Source organism: Panthera tigris, chromosome A2 (assembly GCF_018350195.1).
Source record: "Panthera tigris isolate Pti1 chromosome A2, P.tigris_Pti1_mat1.1, whole genome shotgun sequence".
Lineage (NCBI taxonomy): Eukaryota > Metazoa > Chordata > Mammalia > Carnivora > Felidae > Panthera > Panthera tigris.
The window spans coordinates 35575680-35601524 of record NC_056661.1 but is presented as its reverse complement, the minus strand read 5'-3'; the positions used below and the strand labels follow the sequence as shown (position 1 = coordinate 35601524).

Sequence of the window (25845 nt, the reverse complement as noted above, 5' to 3'; positions counted from 1 at the left end):
AGATTTTTGTAGTTAGGATTCCATTTCCATTTCTGGATGCTTTTATAGGCATTCAAGATGGAGAACCCATCTATCTGATTAGAGTATCTACATATTCAATCAGACTTCAAGTTATACTGGTAGACATTAAGGAGCCTCTGGATATTACCTGAGGTTTAACTTTAAAACTCCAAACTAGGCGGCCAAATGTGCTGGTGATCTAATACGAAGCCCTAAAACATGTATTCTAGAGGGAAGGCTTTGGAGAAAAAGTAGATATCCTTGCAATATGATAGGTTAAGCAACAGGAATGTATAATACTATTACACTATCCCAGGTAGATAACAAGTAGTTATTTCCTTTTTATAATCATTATCTGAGTAACTTTTAGAAAGAGAAGATGGACAAGAATTTCTTTTTTCGGGATGGGAGCCCCATATGTATTGTCCAAGTGACCAGTACAGAAACCCAATAATGGGATTTGACATTTAATCTTGCTGGCTGAGAACACAGCAGTCATAGTAATGAATTTCTGATTTTCAGAATACTGGGGTTGGAAATATTGGCTGTGATTGTAGCAAAGACGTCATGGAAAAATTCTGGGTGACTACGAGTCTCTAAGCAGGGTGTTCTGTGGATTTGGCTAAAACTGACTCAGGAAAAATAAATGGCAAATAAAGAGGACAAGTAGGTTTAGAAAGAAGTTATTTACCACTTTAATAGGGCTGTCCAGCATTTGGTCACATAGATCATTTTGAAACCTAATTGCTTTAATGGTCTTCCTATCTCACCAGAAGAGATTTGAATACTCATGAAAAAAGCAAATCAAACATAGAAAGAGGTACCATGATAAGACTTGTTGCTACAGCACTATGTACTTAATGATGCCAGACTTTGGATTTCATTGGAGGACATTTCTGCAGTCTAGGACAGCTATACAAAGCCTTAAGACATTGTATTTACAGAACTTATTAATACAGGGATCCGTATTCTACCATAATTTTGCCAGAGTCTTAATAGCACGGTGGAGCAGCTCCCTCAAGAATTCTTATTTTTCTTATCTGTGGAAAAGCTAGTAGTTCTAAAAATACTTTCCTGGAAGAGGTTAGGATGGTTATTATATATCAATTGAATATAAAGTATGGTTATGTAAGCCAAGCTTGCATGCTAATATTGCACAGGGTAGAAAGCAATAAAACAGGACGATGTGCTTCCTTGGGCCATCTGGTAGAAACAGAAGGAAGCTCTCGATTCAGTATTGTTACGATGCCTCAGATTCCAGGAGTCCACCTGTAGCTGGCCTTCCAGCGTGAGTGCCATGTTGAAATTTCAGAAGGGCACATGTCTTCCTCGCCAAGAGAAAAAGAAATGCAACAAAACAAAACAAGACATCCAAACTCAAAGAGGTACACCAGCCGCCTCAAACTGTGGTATTGTTCATTTCTTGAAGAGAATATATAATATTTCAAAATATTATATATATACATATATTTAAAATGGTACAAAGTAACTATAGATCCAAATTAGAAGATAGTTGATCGTTCTTCGTAATCCCAAAAATTTTCATGGAGAAAACCCTTTTTTTTAAACCCACTTTCCATGGTGTTGCCAAAAATGCAGGGTCTTCTCACTATAGGATACTTCATGACACACAGTAAAAGCACTGTGATTTTCTGGTAACCAGTCAAAGTGCAAATAAGAAATCCATTTGGCTTGTAATGTGTAAGATGTTTTAAATTCTTAAAATGTATTTTCTGCAGAGGTGGTTTTCCTTTGCTACTATAACAAATGCTTCCATTAGGTTCTTGGGTGAATCTGAAACCAAAGACAGAAAGAAATTTCAGGGAGAAAAGAACAAAATGAAGGCATAAAGAAAGGTGACTAGGCAGAAAATGAGGACATCTTGAATTTTTAGTATGTGGCTTCTTTCAAGTGATCTGAAGCCAAAAATGTTAGTCTACAACCGTAGTTCTCAAATGGTGATAAAAAAGCACACTGACAGGCCATCATATTTTTATCAGTTCATTAAAGTTATTTTGCCACAACCGAGGAAATGGACTCTTGGAGCAATGAATAACGATGATTGGCTTCATGAGCATGTCACATATGCAGTTGCACAGAGCCCTGTGCTGGAAAGGGCCCCACACTCCATTTAATGATCTTCTATTGAAGTCTTGAAATTATTACTAATTTTTAAACTAGAGACGCCATGTTTTCATTTTTGTACTGGGCCCTTCAAATTATGTAGTTAGTTCTATGTCTGATGAGAATTTGAACTGAGTAGGTCATTCCATGACCTTGTCAAGCTGCCTTGCTGTGACAGGTAGAGGGGTGGCCATAAGGTAAAGTCACTGCCAAGGTTCGAACACATTTTCTTAGGAACACAGGAGGGCTTTGCAGGTTGAGGAACTCTCCCTCTCAGTGACATAGTATTCAAGAGTAACCAAGAGCATACTCCTATAACGAATGATGCCATTTAATCTATTTGAATATGGCCCAAAGACTCTAACATTCAACAGGATACATGCACAGAGTGTCACTGGTTTAGGGCAGAAATGATGATTCTAATAGAGTTGAAGGTTCTACTTTAGAGTTCTAGGAATAGGCATTTTTCTTCATAATCTCTTGGTTCTTTATAGTCTTAGAAATTGAGTGTTCTGGGTCCAGGGGTGGAGTCCATTAAAAGATTTTAAGGTTGGATAGGAATAGTAATAAAGTTGCCTTTCAAAAGTTGGTTGTGCCATGGGCAGCATGTGTAAGAAATCTTCACACACTTATTATTTTTTTTATCCTCTCCTTAGAAATGACAGATTCTTCCAAACCTTGGTTTCCTACATTCTGGTAATGTGTATCACCTCCTGTTTCCACTGTCTTATTTTTCACCAAAAGGAGGGAGAAAGTGACATTTATAAAACTGAAATGGGTTGCCTTTCTTTTATCTCTATCAACTTACCATCTCTACCCCGCACTACCCAACCTTAGGCCCTATCCTCCATGTAAGAACAGGAGGTTGGTCATCACATCCCAAGACCTTCACACATTAACTTTACAGAGCAGAGGCTTAAATATATTTATTGGCCAAAGAAATGGATGAGTTCACTTGGACCCAGGGGCAATTGTGACGGCATAAATTGATTTGTTTTTCCTTCTGGAAATTTCCAAATCCACACTCTCCCTCCTACCCTTCTCTCTTAAAGCTAGTTCATACAAAATGGTCTGAACATCAGGATAGTAAAGGCTTTTATAACCCTTGACACCTGATGGAATTTTGAGTGATGAAGCTGGGATGTGTCACAGCTGGAAGTTTGCCCTTCTGTAATATAAAAAACACTGGCTGATGAGAATGGATGGAGTTATGTGAGGTCAGAGTCACCGTTAGGAGGATGGGCCCAGGTGAGTGTGGGCAAATGACAGTAGTGCATTTGTGTGAAACATCAATTTGGCTGGACAGCCATTGTGGTGAGATGGGCAGTCTAACACGGCCTTTTAGGGAATGGAACTTGACTCTATGTTGTGTATATCTAACTGCTCATTTTCCCAGGAGTCTGAAAGACACTAACATATTGGGTTGAAGGAAATCCAAAGTTGCTTGATAATTTCCCAGGTATTATACCAGATTATGTTCTATTTTAACCTGTTAATTTTGCATTCCTAATGACTTTGGTTTTCTCCTCATTTCATTCCCTGCCTTGTTATGTCCCCCAAAGCCAATGTTCCCTTTTTATATGTGAATTATTACAGCATTGTCAAACAACTTATTTCCTCTGGGGCAAGTCTGTCTTTATAAATTAAAGCATTATTCTTGAATGCACAGAGTATATACATTTCTTCCTGAATGCATTAGATACAGCATCCCCAGCTTATTTTTTTTAAATATGTACTATATTATAGCATATTATGTATTATTATTTCATATACATTAAATATAATATTGATTATAGGGAATTAGCTCATCTGATTATGGAGAGTGGCAAATCCAAAATCTGTAGAGCCAATTTCCCAACAGCGCCCCCAACTTTCAAACTTATGCGTTTTTTTTTGTTTTCAGAAATGTTTTTATTTTTATTTCTATTTTTGAGGGAGAGAACATGCGAGCAGGGGACAGGGGCAGAAGGAGAGAGAGAGAGAGTCTAAAGCAGGCTCCACGCCCTGCATGGAGGCTGACATGGGGCTGGATCCCATGACCTGAGCTACCAGGGGCCCCTCAAACTTATGTTACGTTTAAAGAAAAAAAATAAACCAATATTTATGTAAAACCATAGGAAACTACCTCTTGTGAATATCTGGATTGGTTTGTCTTGCCACAAACTACCAACAAAATAATTCAACGAAACAATTGAAGCAACGGTCGAGCAGGTGTAGTTTAAAATCTAGCCATGAAACTTCACCCAGATGTACCAGGCTTCTTCCCAGGAGGGTTTCTGGCACCAGCTTTATTGTACCCCATGCTGGGTTTTGGAAAACTTCTCAAGGGTGACTACCTTCTCTCCGTAAAATGACATTCAGGAAGCTTCCTCTTTCCTAAGACTTATTCTCTCCAGTCTCCTGAAAGGGAAGCCTGTGCCTCATTCTACTTATCTTTTCTCCTTCCTTCTGTAGGTTATATTGTCACCCAGATCTAGTTTCCCCAAGGTTCTCCTTCAGACTGTGGCCTGTTGTCCTGGCTAGTTCGTATTCTGGGGTGCCTGGTCCTTTAAATCAAACAATGAATTTCTACTCTCCACCAGCCTTAAAAAATGAGCACCATGCAACTTTGAATTAGATCACACTTTGAAACATCTTTTGTTTATCTACATTGCACAGACTGCTGAGAATTTTGACTCAGGGTGATTATTTGGGAAGTAATTCATAATAGGAAGGTTTTGAAAAAACCTATATGGGGAAAATGACATCTTAGGACTCTATCTTGCAAATATCTTCATATTGGCGTTACTTTTAAAAAATAACAGTATGACGGAAACTCGCAGTTGCCATTAACAATCTGGGGATGTTTCTTCTGTGTTTTTTTTTGTTGTTTTTGTTTTTTGTTTTTTTTTTTGTTTTTTTTTTTACTGAGACCACTCTCTTTGAATCAGTCTTATATGTAAGAACCAAAGAGGTGATTTAAAAAAATTTTTCCTCTTTGAGAAGAACTTGAATTTTTTTATCCTAAAGATTACCTCTTAAATAAGAGTAGAACATTGAAAACCTATGACTCACAATTAAAGTGCATCTGTTTATTCAACTGTTTTGAAAGTTAAACTGCCAGAGTCAATACTTGAAGTGTACAGGCATATTTACACTGTGACAGGGAAAAACACATGGGGCATACTAGAAAAATTAACATAAAACCTATTTTGGAGCCTATAATCTAAGGACTGGTGTTGGCCTGCCATTTATACAGAATGGAAAGCTCCTGTATGTATCAGCTGAAGTTAATTGGTGCCTTTGTGTTTAAAAGTGCTTATTTCACTGTGAATTTCTTTGTAAGGAAGTGGGGAGAAAATTTAAGTCAGTAGTAATGTCTGAGTCCTCTCAAGGTGTAAAAAGTACAGCTTAGTGTTTTCTTTTCCTTCTCTAAAGACAGAGTTGAGATTTATTAGTTGAGTGATGTGTTGCTCACACGACTGTAGAGCAACCTCTTATTTCCTCGCTTGAAATGGATGCACATATCAGAACAGGTACATCCTCTGCTTTCAAACCAACTGCATGGGGGATTTATTTCTCTTGTATACTCAACTGTCAGGTTGCATTCAGCCCACCCAGGACAGTAGCAAACACAGAGGCTGTGCTCCAGCCTCTATTACTGTGATCAGACCTGCACTGTACTTCTGTGAGGAAAGAAAATGTCTAGGATGTATTCACAGTGTTTTAAAATATACCCTACAGAGGCCAATAAAAAGAGTGTTACATAGTCATAAAAAGTAGCATTAACAATTTCTGTGTTTTGTTTATTTATATTCTATTTTCCAAAGAGTCTCCTAGTTGGTACCCTTGGAATCTCACATACTCAAACCCTGAAGTAATTTGACTTGTATTCTTATTCTTGACTGAGTTTCAGGTCTGGAGAAACCATAAGAGCAGGGTTTATAAGACCATAAGAAACCATAAGAAACCATAAGAAACCATAAGAGCAGGGTTTCAATAAAGGGAGATCAGTTATCATTTGGAAGAGGAAATAGAGTTTTGGCAGAAAATACATCAGCAACCTGTTTTAAACAATGGTGATCGAATTCCAATCATACTGATGATAATTCAGAGTATCTGAAAACTGACTTGGAAGGGCGTCTTCAGATTGTTTCATAAAATTAGTTTCAGGCAAAATGTAACCAAAGGGAAATATGAAATCCACTCTCCATCAGTTAATGAAGATGGTTTCTGGAGGTAAGTGTCATGAACTGGGTTCATTTTTGAATAATCTCTCCTGAGGCTGTTTCTTTGAAGTGAAATATGATAATCCAAGCTGAGCATCTCAGGTGCATGAATGCATGTTAACAAGCTAGGACGGTTCAGGAACCTCTCTTGGCCACAAGCCAATGAGGTATAACAATTTACTGCTTAATGCAGTCAATATAGGCAATGAAATTGGATATGCAGAAGAGTCTCCATTATCTTATGTATGAAAGATACGTTTTATAAGATATTATGTTTTCTGTATCACGAGCCTGCCAGTACCAATGTTATTTCTTGAGAAGATAATGCTGAGAAAAAAGATCAATTTAAGACTTATTATATAGGGGTGGGAATTAGAGATGACCTTTTAAATTTGAGTCACCCTTTTGGAAGGCTACAAGTTCAGCATGTTGGGATTTGTAACTGGTGGATCTGGCTTTCAACAATACCCAGTACATTAAAACACATATACACACAACAGGGCTGAGAGCCACATGATATATATACATAAAACCATGCTAGTTATTAAAATATTGACATGATTGTAATTATGTAATTAAAATATTGTACTACATTTGAATAAATACTGTCTTAAGTGCTCTGAGCTACACTTTCTACCCTGCCCTCTTTAGGACTCCCATACTTTCCCATGATCTATTATCTACAGGGCCAATGGCTATCCTACCTGGGCTTTTCCAAACTGCTCTGGCAACATGATATCAATTCTCATGGGTTGGATGGCCTCACCATATAGGTTGTTATGTATTTTGAAGATAGCTCCTTATTTTACCACAGAAACCAAGGAATGATAATTCACATCACAAAAACTTTTCACTCATTTAAAAGATCATCAAATAATTCTTTTAAAGAACATGTAGAAAATGGCTGTACTTAAACGCAGCCCTCTTCCGCAAACCATCTGGACAAATTAGGCAGGACTCTCATTTTATTATCTATTTTGAGCACCGTAGTAGTTGGCTGAATTATGCGACTAATTGCTTTACCGTTCTTCTTCCTTTTGGCTATGCTAATCCAGCTTTATTTGTGACCCAGTCACACAAACGCTAAACTGCTCAGCAGGGAAAAGTCAAGTTCCATGTCTAACTTCTTGTTGCTGGATGGACACTGATATGAACAGTTAAGAATGTTTTCTGTCAGGGAAAAGGTCTTCTTATCTCCTGTTCAAAAGCTTCCCTGGATGCTGTCGTGCAACTCAAAGGCAACACAGTATGGTTGGTAACATGCATGAGATATTTGAAAGAAATACACTTACTCTTGTGGTCTTAATTTTATTGCCTGTAGCGCACATCCAACCGGAATTATCAGGTAGTGTTTTACATTCTTCTCCTTCTAGACAAGGCTCCATCTCACACCACCATTTCCCAATCACTATGGAGGCTGTGCAAAAACAGGAAACAAGTGTGTTTGCAATTCATCCAAACAACGTGGGCACCGGTGACGTGACCCTCTAGGTGTTCATTCTCTTTGAAGCACGCTACTTTCTCTTGAACCTTCTAGGGCCGGCTAAGAATTCGCTACGAAGAAAAGTAATATTTTCATTTACCGGTCTTACAGAGCAAATCTGATTTTCTAATTTTATGGTTTTATCAAGCAACAGTTTGTCAGAAATCACCCTCGCACCCTGAAAGATGAAAATCTATGCATTGGGAGGTATACTTTCCGGAGAAAACTTTATGTTTTCACAAACCGAGGACCTTTTACTCTTCCTTTTCAGGGAAGGGAACAAGAGTAGTAACTGCCCTTCAGAATGATAGAACTATTCCTTCAGAAAGGCCAGTTTATCCACCCGGCATTAGGGTTCATCCCCCAGCCTCGGGCCTTCTTTGAGAATTTCAAAGGCCTACCCACAGGAAAAAAAAATGAAATGACTGGAACCATAAAAGAAAACCTGCAAAATAAAAACCAAGGGTATTAATAAATAGAAGTATTTGTTTACAATCACAGGTATATTCATGTCCACTGCATTTCCTGTTGATGTTTGATATGAGGTGGGTCGAACTTTCCAAAGTTGAGCCTCTGATAAAAAAAGCCCTATTTTGCAGGGTGATATCAGAGATGACTACAACAGGAAGCTGGCGATGAACTGAGTGGATGTATTTATAGCACAGTCTGGTTTTTGTTTTAATATTTTATAATATAGCGACTGGATGCACTCCACCCAAGTCAAGGAGCTCCACATCTTCCTTACTGCCTTCATGAGCGAAGAATTATTTCTGCCATTCGAAATTCTCAAAACGTCTGCCAGTGGTTCTTGTGTCGTGCTTTCTGATTGCCTGTTTTCACACTGGACTAGAACCCTAGTTCTAGAGATACTCGCCTTCAGCCTCTTACACCTGCCGGAGGGGAGTCCCCACCTTGATGTTTCCTTCTCACAATGACAAAGAGGCCAGATGACATCTGTTAACATCACAGAGGATTCTTATTAAAATGGAATGAAGTAAATCCCGGAGCAAAGCAGGAGTACATTATAAGTCCCCAGTCGGAGAGAGGGATTAGATTGTTAATTTAAACACAGAATGGTTTTTAAACAGACATGGGGACGTCTGCCCATATTCAAGCTTTCTTCTTTCTACAAGACCCTTACTTTGGACTTTCCTTCCTCTGGAATCCAGCGTATGGATTGCAAAATTTGATCTTATATGCAAAATCATGTCTACTCCATTATCGGGTCAATTTAAGGAATTTTTCAAGGGTAATTTTGCCTCTGCTTGATTTATACCTTATGTGCGGACCAGAATGAACCACATAAAATGCATCTCCATTGGAATATAGCACGCAAGTATAGGAAGTAAAATCTCCTAAATAGTCCATCCGTATGCAAGACAACGTGATATTTTGGTAAAACATGGAGTAGTAACAGAAGACACAAATTCTCCACAGGGTACAAAATGATTATGAGAGCTAAGAGCGTCTTTCTTTTCAATAGCAGGGTTCTCTATGAGCATGTGGAATAAGGGAAGATTCCAGTCACAGGTAAAAGAGACCTTATTTAGGTGAATTAATAGGTGACGATGTTAAATGAGAGAAGCCTGTACTTTGGCAGCAAGAAAAACACATGTAGCGTTGAAAAGGGAACAAAAATAAATTGCAAAGCTTCCAGTAACCTAAGATAAAAGCCAGGGTTTGGCAGTGTTTATTGAGAGCCTAGAATCGGAAGCGTCCTTTCGGTTAGCACTCAGGCAGCAACAGGCTGGTGACATTTGCCACACTTGTCCCCTGAAATCCCACCTAATATTTCACTATTGCTGCCCTGAATCGACATCAACAAGAATGGAAAGCCTCTGATCTTAGCTCCGAGGGGAAATTGCCTTTCCAGACAGTCTTCCATTTAGGGTTTGTGACTTTTTTTTTTTTCCCACAGAGGCACACAAATAATGAACAACTGCCAGTGGGGTCAACTTTAGCATCTCTAACTTTCTTCTAAAGGACGCTGTTCCTTCTTCTTGAGGTTGCTCTCTGCCCTCTCAGAGCTGACCTACTCTGTTGTTAGCTAACAAAGCAGTTTCTGTCTCTTAAGCATTAATGTCTTCTAAATGAAAATGTAGACAATAGGAAAAAGAATGCATCTCAAAACCCACAGATCACCTTTAATTCAAGGGAGTAAAGGTCCACTGACTCAAAGGGAAAAAGGAAAGCCTTTCTAAGAATAAAAACATCCCCAGACTGGCCTGTAATCTCTAAAAATTCCTATTACACTTGCTTCTCCTTAACAGAGTTGGATGCTTTGACGTTACCCTCTGGTTTATTGGGATCTAGTTCATTCTTCCAGGGTTGCTTTTCTAAAGATGCTATTAGACTGATTTTGCTTTTGATTTATGCATTACATGGTCATTTTAATATCTTTCACATCATCTTCTAGGTCAAACTATAGTCTTTTCCCCTAATTTTTTCATACACTCATATTTCCTGCAATATTTTCAAAAAAAATTCACAGAGAGGATTTACAAATTGTGCTCTCTCCTCCCATACTGGAAGTCACCTAAAACCTTCAGATCATTGAAAGAGGAATGATCGATTAGATTTAATCAATAAATGCAATATTAATGCAACTTAACTGGCTTTATAATTTTTCTTATGGAGATATCTATAAGAAACATGCAGGCACAAATAATTCTAAATATCTTGAATTACAATGGTCAGTGCAATAATAAAAATGATAATGGACATTTTTTTTAATCTTTTTTTTTTTTTTAACGTTATTTATTTTTGAGACAGAGAGAGACAAAGCATGAACAGGGGAGGAGCAGAGAGAGAGGGAGACACAGAATCTGAAACAGGCTCCAGGCTCCGAGCGGTCAGCACAGAGCCCGACGCGGGGCTCGAACTCATGGATCGTGAGATCACGACCTAAGCCGAAGTCGGACGCTTAACCGACCAAGCCACCCAGGTGCCCCGATAATGGACATTTTTGATGGCCTCTTCTGGGTTTCTGTGTTAGGTACTTCAAAATGTATGATCTTAGGGGCACGTGGGTGGCTCATTAGGTTGAGCTGAGTGACCGACTTGGCTCAGGTCATGATCTCACGATTTGTGACTTCGGGCCTGTGTCGGGCTCTGTGCTGACAGCTTGGAGCCTGCAGCCTGCTTCGAATTCTGTGTCTCCCTCTCTCTCTGCCCCTCCCCTGCTCACACTCTGCCTCTCTCTGTTTCTCAAAAATAAATAAATGTTAAAAAAAATTTTTAAATGTATTATCTTAATCTTCAGAGCAATCCTAACGGTGGGTATTATTATGAACCCATTGTATGGATGAAAAAAAAAATGAAGCTCAGAGAAGTTAAAAAACTTGGCCAAGCTTACACAGGTAGGAAGTGTAGGAATTAACACTACGTGCAGGCCTGCTTAATGACAAAATCCTTGTTTTTCATCATTATAGTGCTAACTTATGATAGTTTTGTGTTCAGCATTCAGAGAACTCTTAATAAACATATGATTGCTGAGTGAATGAATGAATTCTCTCTGATGTCTTATTATTGAAAAAAATTTCATATAAATACAAACGCTTGAGGAAAATACAAAACATGTAGTTTCTCATAAAATTAAGTTAACATAAAAATAAGTTGCATAATAGCTAGTTTATATCATATTTGTTTCTTCCTAGACAGAGCTCCATATTGCTTGATTTTATTACTTACAGCATTTTAACAGAAAGTCTCAGTAGTGAATAATTTTTGAAGCCACAAGAAACTTGTGAGGTAGACATATAACTTCTGTGAGGACTTTTTATCCCCTAGAAGAACAGAGTTAATTAAATATCAGCTGCAAAAACCAACTCTCTCTTATCTATGATGATTAGGAAAGAGGCTCTTAAAGGTCCCTTTTAACCCTGGGGTTTGGAATTCGCTCTCTTACTGTATCATGTTCAGGAAAATATCTGATCTTCAACTTTGTCAAGAATGTTCATTTTCCTTGAAAGATTCTTAAAATTACTAAAGCTACTTTAATCATGAGTTTTGATTTCATCCTTATATCATCATATTGCTGCAGAGCAAAAAAGAGAGACTGTAAAAGGAGACTCAATCCAATTTTCAGTGAGAAGTCTTAAATAGAGAAGTCCTTCTGTTGCTGTTATTGTTGTTTACTTTGTGGTATCTTACCACGTAAAGAGAACAAGGTACTGAGAAGCAGTGGAGTTAATAAATACAGCAAATATACATTATCTTATTAAAGAGCCAAAGTCCCTTTTCATCGTTCCAATAAACAATGTTTGGGTCTCAATTTATTAAGTGTTCTTTGGGCACTTTCTGCAGCCAAAGGACTATGTGGCTTAGTGACATGGATAAAATGATGAACATGACATAGTTCCTGCCCTGAAAGCTTATGACTTAGCTCAAGGTTTCTCTCTCTATGGGCACTATTGGCATTTTGGCATGTATTATGGTAAGGAAGTACAAATGAGCAAAGTGCTCCTCTGGCAGGAAGCACGTTATTGTGCAGGAAGAATAGGCTCATGCTGGGAGTGGGAAGGGAAAATCTTAATAAGATTGTGGAAGTTCTTGAAAGCATGAAGCTCAGGCTTCCCTCCCCCCTCAAAGGAATGGGAAGTCATTGAATATTCTAGATTCTGTGAGCAAAGGGAAGACATGATTAACGGGTGACTGGGGGAAAATGGATTTGGCAGTGATGTACGAGATGGAAGGAGGAAGAAGAAAATAGCTGAAATGCCACATGAGCACAGGTGCATTCAAACAGAAGGGATAGGTCTTGATTTTGGATGCCTCCTCCAGAACCGTGAAGAAGGGCAGAGCTGAAAGCGATGTTAGGAACAACTGAGGAAACCATACGGCAATAACTCAACTATGTTAGCTGTAACCTTAACCACACCGCACTTGAATTATTAGCTCGTGTGCCTGTCTATTCACCAGGCAGTGTGCTTCTTGAGGGCAGGGATCATATCGCATTCATCTTTGAATGGCACATGGTAACTCAAGGCAGGTTTGCAATTTATGATTGAATGAATAAAAAAAATCAAACAGAAAAAGAAAAAAAATCATGCTTCTATCAAAGGATGGTGACGATGCCATGAGAAAATGCATTCAAAGCACTTAGCAGCGTATCTGGCATTCAATAAATGTTTGATAAATATTAGCTATTATTATCATCGGCATCATCATTTTTATGACTCTAAAGAATAAAATCACTCCAAAACAGAAACACAAAACACAGTTCTTCACAAAGTGAGAGAGTAAACCATTGTTCTTCGGTATTATGCCAAACACCCAGCTTGCTTCTATGACTTATGAGAGTTTGAGCATAAATTAAATGGTTGAACATATGATTGCATTCATGTTCCCAGAAGTACGTTATAAGTACATCAATCAAGACAAATTTCCAGGCTCATTTTTGTGCAACCTGTCATGCAATTTAGGCAATGGCTGGAACTCCATTAGAAGGCTGGGACGGCCCTCCCGCCTTCCTTTTTGCACAGGTTGTTGGAACAGCTGCTACAATGCTCTTCTTCAAAAGACCTGCAGTGGCTCCCTCTGTGTTACTGTCTTTATCAAAGTAAACAGAAAGTTAAAGGCATTGAATACTGTCGCCTGCAGCCATGCCCAACTCCCTCTTTCCTGTGAGCCCACATTTAAGGATAAGCTCCAGGGCAGACACATCATGTAATGGTTAAGACTCTAAGCTCTCAGGTGTGTGACAGAGGGACCTGGGTGTGAATCCTAACTAATGCCACCACTTCTGGACAGCATGGCTTTAGAAAGTCTCTTAGGTCAAGTGTCAGGTTATTGAGTTATAAAAGCACTTAAACAAAATCACAACTGGTTACAGTAAATTTTAGAGGAGATCAGGATCTCGGTGTAACACATAATAAACTTTATATGCAACAGATGGCAGTTATTACTGTTATTTATCCATGTGTCCTTATCGAGCTATGTATGCATCCATCCAATTACCTTCACAGAGAGTTAATGCCTGATCTTTAACGGAAGCTTGTATGAATTGTGAGATGCTTATATCCAGTTTTTTACTAATTAGACTGTATTTATTAGTAGCATCTACAACATATTTCAGAGGCACACATGAAATTAATGACGAGCGATGAGCATTGCTTTCCTTCTACAAATTCTATTCCAGGGTTTTTTAAACTGGGGCAATTTTATCTTCCTTGAAGGTGTTTGGAGACAAAAATGATCTTTTATTCATTCAAAAGTTATTCATTGACTGCTGTGAATGACATAAGCAGACATAAGACAGACACATTTCCTAGCCTACCCTAAAGTGGCTTACAGTCTGTTGCGGGGGATAGACACTAAATATAATGGTGGGATAATACAGAGTGACAAATTATGAAAAAGGTACTAGGGAAACTAATGAGTGGATCTGATTTGGACTGTCAGGGTGATGGTAGTAAGAAAAATCCTCATTAAACATAGGGGTGCATATATCTTTTCAAATTAGTGTTATCATTTTCTTTGGGTAAATATCCAGTAGTGGAATTATTCGATCATTGTGTGGGAACCTCCATACTCTTTTCCACAGTAGCTGTATCAATTTACATTCCCATCAACTGTGCATGATGGTTCCTTCTTCTCCACATCTTTGACAATACTTGTTCTTTCTTTTTTTTTTTTTAAAAAACCTTTCTGACAGGTGTGAGGTGATATCTCATTGTGATTTTCATCTGCATTTCCCTGATGATGAGTGATGTTGAGTATCTTTTCATGTGTCTGTTTGCATCCATATGTCTTTTTTGGAAACATATCTTTTTGAGTCCTCTGCCACTTTTCAATGAGATTGTTTGGTTTTTGAGTGTTGAGCTGAGTCAGCTTTTTATATATTTTGGATATTAACCCCTTATTAGCTATATCAGTTCCAATATCTTCTCTCATTCAGTTTTATACAGCAATAAAAGGAGTAAGATCTTGACATTCCCAACAACATGGATGGACCTAGAGAGTATTATGCTCAGGGAATTAAGTCAGACTAAGAAAGACAAATACCATATGATTTCACTCATATGTGGCATCTAAACAACCAAACAAATGAATAAACAAACAACAACAACAAAAAGTCAGAAAAAGACCTACAAAGTGATGGCAGCCACATGAAAGGGAGGTAGGGAATGAGCACTACGCTCACCGAAAAAAAACAAATAAAGGTCTTCCTTGATGAAGTAATTTAATAACTAAGTCATCAGCAAAATTGTTTCCATAGTAAAGCAAACAATTATACATGTTGTGAGGCAGACGCCTAGCTTCAGGGGAATTTCAAGATAAAACACAAAATGTAAAGAAATCTTTTACTTGTCCTGGGCTGTTCCAAGCTGTCTTATCAGACCGTAGGGGTGCAGTTCGTACTGCTTTGAAAAAAACTATCGGCTCTGGTAACAAGGAATACGCAGAGACTTTTTTGTCCACTCAAGGGAGTGCTCCTAATTCTTGCCAGTACTGATATTCTTCTTTGTGGGCTACAGACACCAAGGCTGGAGTTCCCGGCTTGGCCTGCACTTTCTCTACATGATGATTCTATCCTTGCGTTCACTTATAAATCAAACACTGGAGGGTGGTAGGCTTTCACTAAATCAGTGGTTTTATTGTAAAATTAACTCTAGCTCTGTTTTTTCATTTGTGTGTCTAGCTAACTTTAAATATAAGTTTAAGAAGGAGCGCAAAGAATCATGGTTATTAAATAAATTTTCTACTGAACATTCCTGTGTTCTCAAACTTAACATTATATGTTTAAAACATTTAAGAGCAACTCCGAGGTTTATGGTAAAGTGTGATGTGTAATTCTGTGGAGGCACACGCATTCTGATGTTCTTGTTTTTGCCAACCATAGAAACCTTTGCTTTTCCTAGTTTTTTAAATATTTTTGAGAGGGAGCACGAGTGGGAGGGGCAGAGAAAGGGGGACAGAGGATCCAAAGCTGGCTCCATGCTGAGGGACAGTAGCGAGTTGGGTGTGGGGTTTGAACTCACGAACAAAGACGTCATGACCTGAGCCAAAGTCAGATGCTCAATCAACTGAGCCACCCAGGCACCCCTTTCCTCCCTAATTTTAAAAGTAATAGATATTCTTTTCTAAAATTCAAAGCATACAGATAATTAGCAAAAGGAAAATAAACATTATCACATTAGGCAGAAGTAGACTGCTACATATGGGTATGTTTTTTCCAGAATTTCTCTCTGATTATTCTTGACACAGCATCCAGCGTGATCTTTTAAAATGCAAATCATTTCCTATCATTCCTCTGCTTAACACTCTCCAAAGGTTTCCAGCACAAGGAATAAATTCCACATTGCTTACTCTGCCCTTCAAAGTCCCATGTTACTTGGCTCTTCCTCTCTCTCCAACCATGTATTTTTCTACCAGCCCCACCCCCACCCTCCATCTGTATCAATCTCTCTGCCCCTCTACCTCTTTTGCAAATCTGTAAATCTCTTTTCTGATTTGGCTTACCCTCTGTCCAGGGAATGTTCTCCCCAAACTGCCATTAACCCCCATTCATAAGCCACAATTCAACTGTGTTGTGTTTTGTTTTGTTTGTTTTGTTTTAGAGTGGCCTCTCTTGATAATTTACCTAAAATAATCCACACTCGCTTGACCCTGACTCTTTCCCCTTATCGCCTGCTTTGATTTTCCTCATTACTCCCTGCATTCACATGACATGTTTACTTTACCTGGATATTTGTCACAGAACAGGTCATCAATATGTATTTTTTAAATGGTTGAATAAATGCATATACTAACTAGGATAATTTTATTAATAAAAGTAAGATCATTCCACACATACTGCCTGCCACCCTTCTTCAACACCTAACCATGGAATCATAAACAGTTTCCTATGTCTAGAAAAATGAAATGCATTATTTTAAGGCCCACATAATACTCCTTAGTAGGGGTGCATCTTATTTAACCAATCCCTCAGTGTTAGAAATTTTTCTTTTTTTGTTGTTGGTTGGTTGACCGTTTGCTATTAGTAAAGATGCTTATATCAACACCCTTGCGCATATATCTTTGCAAATATATTTAATTATTTGCCTAGGGAAAATTCCAAGAAGTGGAGTTTCTGAGTCCCGAGGTAAAAAAAAAAAAAATGTTCAGCACTTGTGATACATAAATTGTCAAGTTGTCCTTCAGAGAAACTGTACTAACACTGTTTCTCACCATAAGTACCCATTTCTCTGCAGGGCTGTATCAACCAGATTAGAATTCTTAATGATTTTAGTGAAGTATTTAGTGAAGATAAGCATTTACTTATCTTTTGGGGGTACAGAAACACATTCTTAGCTAGCTAGTGAACGCAGCCTACTGTCAGTCTTCATATTCCATGTTGACTATCTATAGAATAGACCTAAAATAGTAGAATAGCAACAATGACAACAAAGCCTCAATTTGTCCTTAAAGAAACCTAACCAAGAGGGCTATAACAAGTGAGGAGAGACTAATGAGGTCAAACAATGAAGGCTCTACACCAATACAAAAAAAGAACAACAAAAAAATTTGCATTCCTTAGTGTAATTTGATATTTCTTTAAAAATATTTTTTTTAACGTCTATTTATTTTTGAGATGGACAGACACAGAGCATGAACGGGGGAGGGGCAGAGAGAGAGGGAGACACAGAATCCAAAGCAGGCTCCAGGCTCGGAGCTGTCAGCACAGAGCCCGATACGGGGCTCGAACTCACGAACCATGAGATCATGACCTGAGCCAAAGTCAGACGCTTAACCGACTGAGCCACCTAGGCACACCTATAATTTGATATTTCTTGGAAGTCCCTGAAAAATGGGATGTCTTTACTACACACGTACACCTTAGGCTTAGCAAACTCAGATGGAGAACCTTGCTATTTCAGAATAAAATAGGCATTTATGTTGGTCCCTTTGAAATTTGGCTTCCCTGTGGTCACTGTTGCTGTCTGATCCTTTTACTTTCATGGTAACAGAACGGGGGCGCTGGATGTGGTTGTGGGGAAGAACTCCAAAATGTCTCTGTATTTTAAGTCAAAGTGAAAATCAGAATAAAAAAGATATATATGCAACTTTTAAGCCACATGCACATGTATAGATCTTTTGAGTGCTAGCTCTCTGTGTTCTTCCAATAGAAATGGCTCACTGGAGGAATATATTTGTATACAAGTATTTTCCCAATTTGGAAAAGTACTTTGTGAGGTCATTATTAAATTCTATAATACAGTTTTTACTAAAATTGCTACAGATTTACCATAATAAAATAATGTCAGTTAAGTGCATTTTCCTCTTTTTGTATGTAAAGTAACCACTTTTACTGTTATTGATACATTAACATATCACTTTTGGTTGATTCCACTTTGCAACTGATCCCAAATATTAAATTATTCCCAGAAAATTCTTGGCATCAAGTCCCTTTGCAAAACTAGGGCTTGCAATCTTGGCAGTAATGGGAAAGTTGTACGCCGATTGTAAGGTCTTTCATTTTAATCTTGCTCCCACTAGAGAAGATTGATATAAATAAAATTTAAATAGAAAACACATTTCAGATGCCAACAGTGAAAAAGACTTTGTCAGCCTAATGAAAAGGTATCAATTTTCTCTACTTTATTCAATAAATTGTGAGTCATTTTCTAAATGGATTAGATTAAAGGAAAGTTCAAACTCCCAGGGAGATGCTCTTGGCAATGATGGAGACTTCAGACAAGGGAAAAAGGACAGGGCACATAAAACCTCTTAGGTCTCTTCAGATCTATAAAAATTGATAGCAAGTAGGAGAGAGGTGTCTCTAACCCTGAACTCACCTATTGCCTTAGAAGCCAAATCATGGGGAATTGAACAAGACACATTGTTTCTCTTATTTTATTAGGATGTCATGGGTGGTTGAGTAAATTACAACTGAGAACATGGAAACCTTGGGAGGGGTGAGTCCTGGATGAAAAGCCTGTGGCTCTCCATGCTTTCTCTGCCTGTCTCATAGATGTATGCTAAAGTAAGAGAACAATATGCTCTAATGCGATTATGCTCATGCAGTCTCTGTGGGAGACTCTGATACCTTCAGGTGTATTATAATTAATTTAACTTCAGAACACATAACCTACCTTTCATGTGAGGATGAAATGTGTAAACTTTGATCACAGAACACTCTCGGATCTAATGTGATTCTTGTGTATGTGTTTGAAATGGCAAAATAATTTGATAACTGAATATTTTTGTAATTTAGAAGAACTGCCCCAAACCTCTTTAGCATGTGCGTTCATTTGCCAACCCCTTGAGAACTGGAAAATAAGAATCAATGTCTTATTTTCCTCTACAGATACCACACAGCTAGCATGGTTGTTTGTGTGGAGTTGTCTGAATGGTTTGGAAGAATTCAACTTCCCTTATCAGAAAATATTTATAGGCTGTCTACTCTATGCTTAGCACCACTTGATATAGGCAGTCTGAGTGACACAAAAGCAAACCAGAGCTGTCACATATGAGTTTTAAAGTAGAAGAGGAAATAAGAAATCTTAAGGTCCCGATTCCTAAACATTTAGTTGCAGTAATACCAAACGCTTTGAAGTTGTGACCGAGATGGCAGAATACGAAGACCTGGAACTCACCTCCTTCCACGGGCACGCCAAATCTAAACCTACATATGCTGCAATTCCTCCTGAAGAAGAATCGAGGGCTGACGGAACAGCTTTTGCACACAAACAATAGAGGCCCCACATAGAGGAGGGCAGGATAGATAGAGACATGGTAATGATGGGAATCCCACTCCCACTATGATGATCTAAGCTAGGAAAGGATATCACTGAGAGGCCAGTGCACTGACTGGCCTGCCCTGGGACACAGTGGAAAAAAAATAGTTTCAAAGGCAGCTGGATTATAGGTGAAGGCAATCCATTTATTAGCCTTAGACTGCCCAAAGGTGGGGAACTGCTAGAACTCTCTCTGGAGGGGGAGGCACCGGCAAACTCCACTTTCTACGTTTCCCCTCTGCCTTGATAGCATGGGTCTTGGTACCCTAGCCAGCCTTCCAAGGCAAACCAGAGAGCCCCAAGTCCCCAGCTCACCCCAGCTCCAGCCATTCTACCAAGGTGCCACTGGCGTGGAAAGCCCGGGGAATCTCCTGGCCCACACCTGTTCTGCCTCCAAATGTCCCACCAGAGTTGCTCTGTTGTATCCTGTCCCAGGACCCATTTCGACACCCACAGGAGCTTCAGCCACCCACCAGGGTGGCCCTGGTGTGGTGCACCTTGGGACTTCCCTGGCCCACACCTGCTCTGGCTCCAGGAGGTCTGTCAAAGCTGTCAGCACATGAAATCTACATAGTGGAGGTTCCTACATGAGGCCACTCCTTCAAGACAGGGAGAGGTAGTTGTTTCATGTAACTAAGAGAAACAAATAGAAGTCAAACAAAATGAGGAGACAGAGAAGTATGTTTCAAGTGAAAGAACAAGATAAAACTCCAGAAGAAAACCATAATGAATCAGAAGTAATTTACCTGACAGAGAATTCAAAGTCAGGGTCATAAGGATGCTCACTGAACTCCCCAAAGAGTGGAGAACACAATGGGAACTTCAATAAAGAGTTAAACAATATGAGAGAACCAGTCAGAGTTGAAGAATATTGCCAGTGAAATAAAAAAAAAAATATATACATACGTATACATATATGTATACGTATGTATATATGTATATATATGTATATGTATGTATATATGTATATATATGTATACATATGTGTATATATATGTATATATATATACATATATACATATATATATATATGCTAGAGAGAATCAACAAGAGATTAGATGATACAGAAGAATGGATCAACAATCTGGAAGACAAGGTAAGAAAAAATCATCCAATCAGAACAGCAAAAAGATAAAAAGAGTTGTGAAAAATGCAGTTAGTTTAAGGGACCCCTGAGACAACATCAAAGGTATTATCATCCACTTTTTAGGGGTCTCAGATGAAAAGAAAAAGAGAAAGGGGCAGAAACCTTATTTTAAGAAATAATGGCTGAAATTTGTCTAACTTGAGGAAGGAAACAGACATCCAGGTCCAGAAAATACAGAGTCTCAAACAAGCAAATCTAAATAGATCCATATCAAGACACATTATAATAAAAATGGCAAAATTTAAAGATAAAGAAAGAACCTTAAAGGCAGCAAGAGTAAAACAAATAGTCGCATATAAGGGAAATCCCATAAGACTACCAGCAGAATTTTCAGCAGAAATTTTGCAGTCCAGAAGGGACCGGCATGGTATATTTAAAGCACTGAAAGGGAAAAACTTACAACCAAGAATACACTACCTGGCAAAGTTATCATTCAAAATTAAAGGAGAGACAAAGAGTTTCCCAGACAAGTAAAAACTAAAGTTCATCACTAAACCAGACTTACATGTTAAAGGGTCTTCTTTAAGCAGAAACGACAATTAACTAAAAATAAGAAAACATCAAAGAAAAAAAATCTTACTAATACAGGCAGATATATAGTAAAGGTACTGAGTCAGCTACTTAAAAAGTTGGGTTAAAATACAAAATTTGCTACACCCGCATGTAGTTATGTTGTGGTTTTACAACGTGTTTAAACTTAAGCAACTATCAGTTTAAAATAGACTGCTATATATATACAGGTCAATATATATGAACCTCAGGTAACCACAATCAAAACCCTACACTAGCTACACAGGTAATAAAAAGAAATGAATACAAACACAAAACTAAAGAAAAATATCAAATCACAAGGGAAGAGACCAAGAAAAGAAGAAAGGAACGGAGAAAAACTACAAAGACAGCCAGAAAACAATATTAATAAAATAGCCGTAAGTATATACCTATCAATAATTACTTTAAAAATAAGTGGACTAAATGCTCCAATCAAAAAAACATATGGTGACTGAATGAATAAAAAAAAGGCTAATTTATATGCTGTCTACAAGAGACTTACTTTAGATCTAAAGACACACACAGATTGATAGTGAAAGGATGGAAAATTATATCCTATACAAATGAAAACAAAAAGAAAGCCTGAGTAGCAGTATTGACATCAGAAAAATAGACTTTAAAACAAAGACTGGGGGCGCCTGGGTGGCGCAGTCGGTTAAGCGTCCGACTTCAGCCAGGTCACGATCTCGCGGTCCGTGAGTTCGAGCCCCGCGTCAGGCTCTGGGCTGATGGCTCGGAGCCTGGAGCCTGTTTCCGATTCTGTGTCTCCCTCTCTCTCTGCCCCTCCCCCGTTCATGCTCTGTCTCTCTCTGTCCCAAAAATAAATTTAAAAAAACAAAAACAAACAAAAAAAAAAACGTTGAAAAAAAAAAAAAAACAAAGACTGTAACAAAAGACAAAGAAAGGCATTACAAAACGGTAAAGAGGTCAATTCATGAAAAAGATATAACATTTGTAAATATTTATATAACCAACACAGGAGCACCTAAATATATAAAGCAAGTATGAGCAGACATAAGGGGGCAAATTGATAGTAATACAATAATAGTGGAGACTTTCACAACCCACTCACATGAATGGATACATCATCCAGACAGAAAATAAATAAGGAAACATTGGCCTTAAAAAACACATGAGACCAGATGGACTTGATAGATATATATGGAATGTTCTATCCCCAAACTGCAGAGTACACATTCTTCTCAAATGCACATGGAAGATTCTACAAGACAGATCATGTTAGGCCACAAAACAAGTCTCAACTTCAAAAAATTAAAATAATATCCAGTGTCATTTCTGATCGTGACAGTATGAAACTGGAAATCAACTATGAGAAGAATGATGGAAAAAACACAATCACATGGAGACTGAACAACATGTTACTGAACAACCAATGGGTTATTGAAGAAATCAAAGAGGAGATAAAAAATTACCTTGAAATAAATGACAATGGAACCACAGCTTTCCAAAATGTGTGGGATGCAGCAAAAAAGGGAAAATTCTAAAAGGGAAATTCAAAGCAATATAGGTCCACATCAAGAATAAAAGAAAACCCAAGTAAACAATCTAAATTTACACATATAGGAACTAGAAAAAGAACAAACAAAAGTCAAAGTAGGAGGAAGGAAATAATAAAGATCAGAACAGAAATTAAAATAAATAGAGAAAAAAAGCAATAGAGAAGATTAATGGAACTAAAAGCTGGCTCTGAAAAGTTAACAAAATAAGTAAACCTCTACTCTGACTCATCAGGAAAAAAAGAGAAGGCCTAAATTAATAAAATCAGAAATGATGAGGAGTAGTTACAACTGATACTACAGAAATATAAAGGATTATAGGAGATTGTTATGAAAAATTATAAGCCAACACACTGGAAAACCTCAAAAAAGGAATGTTTCTAGAAACACACAAGCCAAAACTGAATGATGAAGAAAAAGATATTTGAATAGACAGATTACAAATAATGAAATCGAATCAGTAATTTTAAAACTCCCCCAAAACAAATGTCCAGGACCAGATGGTTCACAGGTAAATTCTACTAAACAGTTGCATAAAAGTCACTACTGATTCTTCTCAAATTATCCTCCCCAAAAAATTAAGGAGGAAGGAATACTTCCAAACTCTTTATGAAGCCAGTGTTAGCCTGATATCACAACCAGACAAAGAAACACACACAAAAGAAAATCATAGGCCACTATGCAGCAGATGCAAAATTCCTCAACAAAATAGTAGCAAGCCAAATTTAATAATAAATGAAAAGGATCATACAACATGACCAAGTGGGATTTATTCCAGGGATGCAAATATGGCTCCATCAACATGATACACTCTATTAACACAATAAAGGATAACAATCATTTAATCATCTCAACAGATGCAGGAAAAACTATTCAACAAAATTCAACGTCCATTTATGGTAAAAACTCTCAAGGAAGTGGGTATAGAAGGAATGTACCTCAACATAACAAAGACAATATGTGAGAAACTCACAGCTAACTTCATAGTCAATTGTGAAAAGCCAAAATCTTTTTCTTTAAGACTGGGAATAAGACAAGGAGGCCCAACCTAGCCACTTGTATTCAACATAGTACTGGAAGTCCTAGACAGAGAAACTAGGCAAGAAAAGGACATAAAAGTCGCCAAATTGGGGGGGCGCCTGGGTGGCTCAGCTGGTTATGCATCTGACATTTGATTTTGGCTCAGGTCATAATCTCAGGGTTCCTGAGAATAAACCCCATATCAGACTCCATGCTAACAACTAACAGCACAGAGCCTGCTTGGGATTCTCTCTTTTCCTCTCTCTTCGCCCCTCTCCCACTTGTACACGTGTGCTCTCTCTCTCTCTCTCAAAAATAAATAAACTTTAAAAAATGTTACCAAATTAGAAAGGAAGAAGTAAAACTGTTACTATTTGCAGATGACATAACCCTTTATATAGAAAGCCCAAGATTCTACCAACAATCTATTAGTACTAATAAATGAATTCAGTAAAGTAACAAGATACAAAATTGACATACATATACCAGTTGTGTCTCCATACACTAATAAATAGCTATCAGAAAGAAAAATTAAGAAAAAAAATCTTATTTACGATTGCATCAAAAAGAATAAAATACCTTGGAAACCACGTGACCAAGGAGGTATGAGACCTGTTCTCTGAAAACGCTAAGATACTGACGAAAGAAATTGAAAGCAACACAAATAAATGGAAAGATAGACTGTGGTCATGGATGGGAAGAATTAATATTGTCAAAAGGGCCATACTAACCAAAGCATTCTATAGATTTAATGCTATCCCCAACAAAAAACCAATAGCATTTTTCTCAGATCTATAACAAAGAATCCTAAAATTTGTATGGAACCACAGAAGACCAAGAATAGCCAAAGGCATCTTGAGGAAGAAGAACAAAACTTGAGGTATCATGCTCCCTTCAAATTATACTACAAAGCTGCAGTAATCAAAACAGTATGGTACAGCATGTAAACAGATACATAGGTCTGAGAACCCATATATAAACTCACGAATATATGGTCACTTAATCTATGATAAAGGATGCTAGATTATACAATGCAGAAAAGGCAGTCTCTTAAAAAAAATGGTGGTGAGAAAACTGGACAGCTACATGAAAAAGAATGAAACTGGACCACTATCTTATACCATACATAAAAAAATTCAAAAAGGGGGGTACCTGGGTGACTCAGCCAGGTTCGAGCCCTGCACTGGGTTTTGTGCTGACAGCTCAGAGCCTGGAATATGTTTCAGATTCTGAGTCTCCCTCTCTCTCTGTCCCTCCTGTGCTTGCACTCTGTCTCTCTTTCTTTCAAAAATAAATAAACATTAAAAATAATTCGAAAGGGTTTAAAGCCTTTTGAACATACGACCTAAAACCATAAAAATCCTGGAAGATAACAGGCAGTAAGTGCTTTGATAGGATTCTGAGCAATAATTTTTTTGGATCAGTCATCTCAGGCAAGGGCAATTGAAAGCTAAAATAAACAAATGGGACTACATTGAACTAAAAAACTTCCATATAGCAAAGAAAACCATCAGCAAAAAGGTAATGTACTGAATGGGAGTTAATATTCACAAATTATACATCTAATAAGGAGTTAGTATCCAAAATACATAAAAAAAACTTATATAACTTAATATCAGCACCCCCCCCCCCCCCGCCAACAAACAACCCAGTTAAAAAATGGGCAGAAGGCTTGAATAGACATTTTTCCAAAGAAGACTACAGATGGCCAATAAGCACAGGAAAAGATGCTCAACATTATTAAGCTTCAGGGAAATGCAAATGAAAACCTCAATGAGAAATCACCTCACACAAGTAAGAATGGCCAGTCTCCAAAGATAAGAAACAACAAGCTTTGGCAAGGATGTAGAGAAAAAGTACCCTAGTGCACTGCTGGTGGGAATATAAATTGGTGCAGTGACTGTGAAAACAGTATGGAGATTCGTCAACAAATTAAAAATGAGAACTACCATATAATTCAGCAATTCTACTTCTGGGTGTTTATCCACACACACACACACACACACACACACACACACACACCAGAAAAGAAAGAAAAGAAAACACTGATTTGAGGAAATGTATGCACCCCTAT

The 25845-nt window shown here is 37.9% G+C and overlaps 1 protein-coding gene across 1 annotated transcript in view; it reads right to left on the bottom strand.

The window, feature by feature from the left end:
• Positions 1–618: 618 nt before the first annotated feature.
• TAFA1 (TAFA chemokine like family member 1) overlaps positions 619–25845 on the bottom strand; it is a 504091-nt gene continuing 478864 nt past the window's right edge. The window contains exons 3-4 of the mRNA XM_042979380.1: positions 7625–7749; positions 619–1794 (exon numbers count right to left, since the gene is read on the bottom strand). Coding sequence (XP_042835314.1) covers positions 1777–1794; positions 7625–7749 — 143 coding nt within the window. The 3' untranslated portion in view covers positions 619–1776. The remainder of the gene's footprint in view (positions 1795–7624; positions 7750–25845) is intronic.